At 46.4% G+C, this 7,608-nt stretch overlaps 1 protein-coding gene across 1 annotated transcript; it reads left to right on the top strand.

Moving 5' to 3' along the window:
- CCL26 (C-C motif chemokine ligand 26) lies at positions 1-4,061 on the top strand. The gene is made up of 3 exons (XM_047713655.1): positions 1-241; positions 335-449; positions 3,676-4,061. The coding sequence occupies exons 1-3, from the start codon at positions 169-171 to the stop codon at positions 3,764-3,766; spliced, it is 279 nt and encodes a 92-aa protein (XP_047569611.1). The 5' UTR covers positions 1-168; the 3' UTR covers positions 3,767-4,061.
- Positions 4,062-7,608: the final 3,547 nt, after the last annotated feature.

Genomic DNA, 7,608 nt, shown 5'->3' with positions numbered 1-7,608 from the left:
AAAGGTATCAGGTTGCTTCTCCACTGTAGGGTCAAAAAGCTGCTTTTTGTTCTCAACCACAAATTTCTCTGGAAATCTCTTAGGGGACAACTTAGCCCTATAAAAGGGGGTCAGGTGGAGTCAGGAGGAATTTGGGAGAAGGCTGTGGAGGGCCCGGCTTGCAGCACCATGAAGAGCTTTCCCGTTGGCTTTCTTCTTCTCCTGATCTTCATTCTCAGTGTCCATTCTGGAGTAGCCACACGTATGGAGATGTCCTACTCCCTTCCCCGGGGCGGGCTGTGCAGAGAAGCAAAGGGTCCCCCCTTCCTAGCTCCTTCCTCTCCCTGTTTTTTAGGTGGCAGTGATATAGCCAAGTTCTGCTGTTTCAAATACAGCCGCAAGATCCTTCCCTGGAAGTTGGTGCATTCCTATCAGTTCACCAGGAACAGCTGCCCCCAGCAGGCTGTGATGTGAGTATTTCTTATTTGGACTTTCGGGGTCCCCACCAGCCACTTTAGTGCCTGGGTGCTGGGCAGGGCAGGACCCCCCCCCCCCCGCCCACACAGCGCCAAGATGAGACTCAGGATGGGACTCTGGTCACTTGGGTTGTCACTTTGCCTCTGCCACTAATGAGTGTGACCCTGGAGCCTTGGTTTCCTAGCTTTCATACCATGCGGCAAACAATGTGCCAAGTGCTGGGTATAAAAAAGAGAACAGACAGCCCTTATAGACCTTAATCCTAGCGTAAGAAAAGGCTGTTAAAGGCATTTGCACGAAATAGATAATGTAATGAAGAAAGAGAGCGGGAGGGAATTTGTCTTGTATGGGAGGTAGTACTTTATCTCTGCCCTCTTAGGAGCTCCAGGGGAGCCTGAGAAGGAGATTGACATAAGAGAGATTAACAGAAAAAAGAAAAAGGCACACAAATTTTTACATGTACACGGGAGCCCCCATAGGAAAGTGAAAACCCAAAGGAGTGGCAAAACCCAAGTGCTTTTAAGCTAGCTTGACCAGAGAGAGTGGATTGTGGAAATACGACTAAAATCTATAGGGTAGGCTGTACGGGACAGTAAGACTTACCTTAACAAGGTCTATTTGTAAAGAATTCTCTTGGCTTTGACTTCCTATCTCTGGCAATAGGGATATTTCTTTCCTCCTGTACAAGAAGGATATCTTTCACATGGGAATTCTATTTCCTGCTTTCAGGGGAAAAGGAGGAAGTCAGAACACCCTTCTAGCACCTGCTGGGTTTGTTTGTGTTTTTTTTCCAAAGTGTCTTTAGTTCAAAATAATGCTTCTGCCAAAGTGGCATATTTTGGGTTGGTATATTCTGCGAGCCTCCATCACAGTCACACGAGGACCTAATTTGGTGGGGGGAAGGTCTCCCAGAGGACGCGGCATGTGCACTGAGATCCTCCCCGCTAAGGATAAGTGGGAATGGCGTTGTTCCAAAGTGGAACAAGGATGTGTCGGGCAGAGAGCCGCAGGTGTGTCGGAGGAACATGTCGCCTACAGATGGACAAGCAGACAGGAGCCAAGTCATGCCGGGCTCGTCAGTAGTGGGAGAGAGGACACAGGGCCCCGGCAGGACTAAACGAGATATCACAGACAAAGTCTTTAGCGTTGTGCCTGCCCATAGTGGACGTTTGCCAGCTGGAAGCTATCTTTAAATGCAAACACACAGGGAAGGGCTGGTTCCTGCTCCCAAGGGTGTGGGGTTCCTGAACAGCAGAGCATGGTGCAGAAGCAGAGAGAAGGGGCTCCCGTGGAAAACCTGAATGTCATTGTTCTGAGATAGTTAGGAACAGGAAAGGGACGCATGAGTGCCCAGTTGTGGAGGGGCACACTCCGGGGCTCAGAGGCTTCTCCTTGGTGTCTCGATTTAAAGCTTTCTGGGGCTTTTGAGATGTCAACTCATAACGCTTTGCAAAGAGCCTTGAGCTGGGCTCAAAGCGGTGGCTCTGTCACTTATAAGCTATGTGACCTTTGGCAAGTCAAGTTTCCTCATTTGTAAAGGGAAGGGGAGAGGCCAACATCAGTTATCAGTCACTGTGTGACGGACCACACCAAAACTCAGAGGTTAATACAACAGCGATCACTTTCCGGTCTCCGTGGGACATGACTTTTGGCAGGGCTTGGCCGGATGGTCTGGCGTGGCATCTGTTGTAGGGGTAGAGACAGATGGAGCTGGAGTTGGCATCTCTCTTTGGGGCCTCTCTGCATGGTGTCTCTGTTCGGCCACTTTGGGCTTCCACAAGGTGTGGTTGTTACCTGAGCTGGGAGCTCTCCTTACAAGCTGGTGCAAAGCTCCAGTGTAAGTGTCCCAGTGAACCAGGCATAAGCTCTATAACCTTCTGTGAAGTAGCCTATGAGGTCACACAGCATCAGCTCTGCCACAACCTAAGGTCAACCAGTCCCTAAGGTTGGCCTTACTTCGAGGGGAGGGGGCACAAATCCCCATCTTTCAATGATGTCAAAGAAATCTCAAAGGTTCACAAAGTCCTGTTTCTCCCCCATTTTCCCATCTTTTTTTTTTTTTAAGATTTTATTTATTTATTTGACAGAGACAGCGAGAGAGGGAGCACAAGCAGGGAGAGTGGGAGAAGGAGAAGCAGGCCCCCTGCTGAGCAGGGAGCCCAATGTGGGGCTCGATCCCAGGACCCCGGGATCATGACCTAAGCTGAAGGCAGATGCTTAATGACTGAGCCACCCAGGCGTCCTGTATCGTTTTGGCTCTTCTCCCCGGCATGGGGCCAGCCTTAGAGCTCCCCCCACTCCGTAAATACTGCTGGGTTCTGTGAGCTGCTCTAGGCTAGAACACCCCGACTTAGTCTTTCATCACATCTGGGGCTGGAGGACAGACACTCAGGATATCAAGCAGGACCCTCACTCTTCATGAGTGCACAGTGCCGTAAGGAATGTAGGAATCCTATATAAACAGCGGTGGCCAACAACCCATGATAATGTGATTAAGAATGGAACGGCACGACGGGCTTTGACCTCATGTTTTTGCTTGAAGACCTGATGTGCTACGATTCCATGAATCAAAAATAATAAAGACTTTTGGTGGGAGGGGGGTGGTCAGGCTAATGTTCTAAAATGAATGGTGGGGGGCGCCTGGGTGGCTCAGTCGGTTAAAGCCTCTGCCTTCGGCTCAGGTCATGATCTCAGGGTCCTGGGATTGAGCCCCGCATTGGGCTTTCTCTCAGCAGGGGAGCCTGCTTCCCTTCTTCTCTCTCTGCCTGTATCTCTGCCTACTTGTAATCTCTTGTCTGTCAAATAAATAAATAAAATCTTAAAAAAAAATAAAATAAAATGAATGGTGGTGTCATGCATGGATCTACTCAAAACCAATGAATTATCATTGATACACTTTAAAAGAGTGAATTGCATGGCGTGTGAATTACATCTCCATAAAGCGTCTATGTTAAAACAAAAGAATTAAGAGGGATGGTCCATGCTACATGCTTTGGACTAAAGCTGTTGGAAATTATTTCCCGGGGGAGGTGGGCCTGGGAGCGTGGCTCCAGTGGGAAACAGGGCAGAGGGGAAATCGAGGACCAGAAGAGGGAATGGAGGCTCTAACAGCTGCAGAAGGGCGAGGGAAAGTGAATCAACGGGCTGACCCCGCCCCCTTCCCAGCTCTACAGGAAGCAAAAGTTCTCTGTATTGACTGTCAGCTTCTCCTTTCCACAGATTCACTACCAAAAAAGGCCATAAAGTCTGTGCCCAGCCAAAGGAAAAATGGGTGCAAAGATACATTTCTCTACTCAGAAAACAGCAGTGATGGAAACTGTTGGATTTTAAGCCCAAGGGCACCTGGGCCCTGCTCTTGACCCTGCTGTCCTTGGTGGAACCTGGAGATTTTCTTCAACAGAAGTTTCTGTGGGACTGAGGAGGAGGGGAGGTTTACAATAAAGATTTTTACAATTTTTGTCCGTTAAGATTCGATTTGCTCCTAAACATTCTTATTCAGTAAAACATGAGTCTTCTCCAAAGGAGAGAAACGGAGTCAATATTTTTGGCTGGTTCCCTGCACCAACACTGGTGTGGAATTCTTCCTTTTGTTTCTGTGTCCCCCCCCGCCAAAAAAAAGCCAGGGAGATATATTTTGGCAAAATGCCCATCAAATGTTTTCATGTTATTTAGAGAGGCAAGTTTGTGTTATTTAGAAAATTAAATTCTGTGCAATCCCTCCTGACCTTTTGGTGCTGAGTAAATAAAATGTCTCCATATTTGGTAGTGCTTTCTCATTAGGTGTCAATCAATAATCAATAAACATAAATATTGGGGCGCCTGGGCGGCTCAGTCATTTGAGCGTCTGACTCTTGATACTGGCTCGGGTCATGGTCTTGGGGTGGTGAGATCGAGCCCCCTGCCAGGGTCCAGGCTCAGTGGACAATCTGTTTGAAAATCTTTGTTTCATTCTCCCTCTGTCCCGCGCCCCCCCAAAAGATAGACAAATAAATAAAATCTTTGAGAAATATATTATCTACCTGCTGTCAAACTTTAAAAGTAAACAACAGAGCTTAGGGAACAGCAATTGAATTTATTCTGGAATAGAGAAACTGCACATTAGAGGGAACCATGGGCAGGTTGGGAGAACAAAGGGAAACAGCTTTCTACAGAGGAAAGGAGGAAGCTGGGAAAGGTTGTTTCTAGCAAAAGTTCATCAGAGGAAAATGAGAGCTACAAGTGGCCGTGGCTTCTTACTGGCTGTGGTTGCGTGGCAGAGAGGACATCTCCCTTCTTCCTGCCGGTCTATGTGAATGGTGGTGCGTGAGTGTCCCCCCTTCATGGCTTCCCACTCCATTTTTTTAAAATTTAAATAGGCTCTGTGCCCAATGTGGGGCTTGAACTCACGACCCTGAGATTAAGAGTTACACACTTTATCTACTGAGCCAGCCCTCTGTACCCTGTCCCTGCTTCATTTTTGATGAATGAGGTTTCCTTTATTTGTTTTCACATTCCCCCCTTTGGATCAAGATCTTTTCTTGAAATCATCACTGTTCCAGAGTCAGACTTTCCCTATTTAGTGGGTTTGTCCTTCGGGGAAGGACCTTTCCCAACTGTCATGTTGCGTGTCAAAGGGAAAATGCATAGCAAATGGAAGCCATTTAAGACCCTGTTTCAGTAACAAGGAAGGGTAAAGAGAAAGAACTCCTGGGTTATCTCCCATCTAGAGTCTCTATCTTATCAAGGTTGTAAGTGCTAGAGGTCATCTTGAACCTTGAGCCAGCAACACCCATTGGGTTCATCATTTCTACAAAGGTTTGATGGACAATGGTTACAAGGCTTAAAAATAATAGTAAAAAACAAACAAGGAGCAGAGTAATAAACCCAGGGCGCCTGGGTGGCTCAGTCATTAGAGCGTCTGCCTTCAGCTCAGGTCATAATCTTGGGGTCCGGGGATGGAGCCTCACGTCAGGCTCCACGCCCACCAGGGAGTCTGCTACTCCCTCTTCCTCTGCCCCTCCCCCTTCTCGTGCTCTCACTCTCTCTCTTGCTCAAAAAATAAGTAAAATATTTAAAAATAATAATAAACCCAGTTTATATAATGGTCCTAAATCAGGAGCCCAAACCTAAAGGTAACCAGCTAAATAGATCAAAAGGCCAGGGATCAGTTAGGCTAGGTTTCCTTCTAGCCCAAAATAATAAAAAAAAACTGTTCCAGAGTCCAGAGGTTGGGACACCTGGGTAGCTCTGCCGGTTAAGCGTCTGACTCTTGATTTCAGCTCAGGTCATGAACTCAGGATCTGAGATCAAGTCCCTCAAACGGAGTGTGGAGCATTGGGAGGATTCTCTTGCTCACTTTCTCTCTCTCTCCCTTGCTCTGCCTCTCCCGCCCCCATAAGCATATGCATACACTCTCTTTCTCTCTCGTCTCAATCAATCAATCAATTCGAGTTATCCCCCTTAGCAATGGCCTGGAAGATTCAGAGGTTGGTGTTATCTTTCCAGGCCAATGCCAGAGTCAAGGAAAGAAAGGGAAGAAAGGATTTGAGGTTCAAAGCACCCTAGGCCCAAGCGACCTAAGTTGATGTCAGTTGCTTCTCTCCCAGGTCATTCAATGCAGAGGCTCTCCAGCCTTCATTCATGTCAGACCAGCTGTCAGGCGAGTCTTCTCTAGCTGTGAGATTTGTACCCAAGCTTCAGGTCCCTGCAGTGAGGAGGACTTCGAGTAGCCTTTTTCAAGGAGGTTCAAGGGCAGTCTTTGTTCCTCGAGATTCCAACTCAGAAGGGTGGAATAAAATTGGAAGTGTTATTTTTTGGAGAGTCGTGGCCAGATATTTAGGGAGACTCGAAGAATTCAGGGTCTAGTCCAATTTAACAGGCCCATCACAAAACCTCAGAGACAACAGTGGGATTAGAATCTAATATTAAGGGGCACCTGGGTGGCCCAGTGGGTTAAACCTCTGCCTTCGGCTCAGGTCATGATCCCAGGGTCCTGGGATCGAGCCCCACATCGGGCTCTCCGCTCAGCGGGGAGCCTGCTTCCCCCTCTCTCTCTGCCTGCCTCTCTGTGATCTCTGTCTGTCCAATAAGTAAATAAAATCTTTTTTAAAAAGAATCTAATATCGACAAAAGTACAGACGTAATTTTTCTCTGCAACTATCCCCGTGATTTTTCCCAGATAATCACAGTGAAATGGATTTGTTTGCATTCAGCTTGGCCTGGTTATTTACATAAGTGTAGCAAGAATATCATTTGACCATATAAACTCTTATAAGACTGCTTTGCTAAAACGTCTAAAAAAAATTTATTTATTTATTTGAGAGAGCGTGCAAGCATGAGTGGGGGAGGGGCAGAGGGAGAAGCAGACTCCCTGCTGAGTGGGGAGCCTGATGCAGGGTTCATTCCCAGGACCTTGGGATCACAACCCAAGCTAAAGGCAGACGCTTAATGACTGAGCCGCCCAGGGGCCCCTACACCAGTATTTTTTAGGTTGACAATTTTATGAATACGTTTCATAATATCTAGAGACATATATTTCTCATAGTATAAGTTTCAATGTGACATGAGACATATTTACCAATTGATCCAAATATCTTTAGTTTCTCTGTAATAATAAGCAAGAAATGGGTAAAGCTATGTACAGTGATTAGTGTTTCATTATTCCATCATATTTATTTATTTATTTTTAAAGATTTTATTTATTTATTTGACAGATAGAGATCACAGGTAGGCAGAGAGGCAGGCAGAGAGAGAGAGAGAGAGAGAAGCAGGCTCCCTGCTGAGCAGAGAGCCTGATGTGGGGCTCGATCCAGGGACCCTGGGATTATGACCTGAGCAGAGGCTTTAATCCACTGAGCCACCCAGGTGCCCCTCTGTTTCTGGTTTCATTGGTAGGTTGGTTGATTTCATTTTTTTAGATTGTACATGTAAGTGAATTTGTATAGTATTTGTCTTTTTCTATATGACTTATTTCACTTAGCCTTATATCCTCCAGGTCCATTCATATTGTGCAAATGGCAAGATTTCTTTCTTTTTTATGGCTCAGTAATGTTCCATTAAGTATATATACCACATCATTATCCATTCATCTATCAATGAACACTTAGGTGGCTTCCATATCTTGGCTATTGTAGATAATGTGGCAATGAACATAAGGATGCCTATATCTTTTCC

The sequence above is a fragment of the Lutra lutra genome, chromosome 18 (genome assembly GCF_902655055.1).
Source record: "Lutra lutra chromosome 18, mLutLut1.2, whole genome shotgun sequence".
Taxonomy (NCBI): domain Eukaryota; kingdom Metazoa; phylum Chordata; class Mammalia; order Carnivora; family Mustelidae; genus Lutra; species Lutra lutra.
Note: the sequence above shows the minus strand (reverse complement) of the source record. Positions and strands in the feature narration are given on the sequence as shown.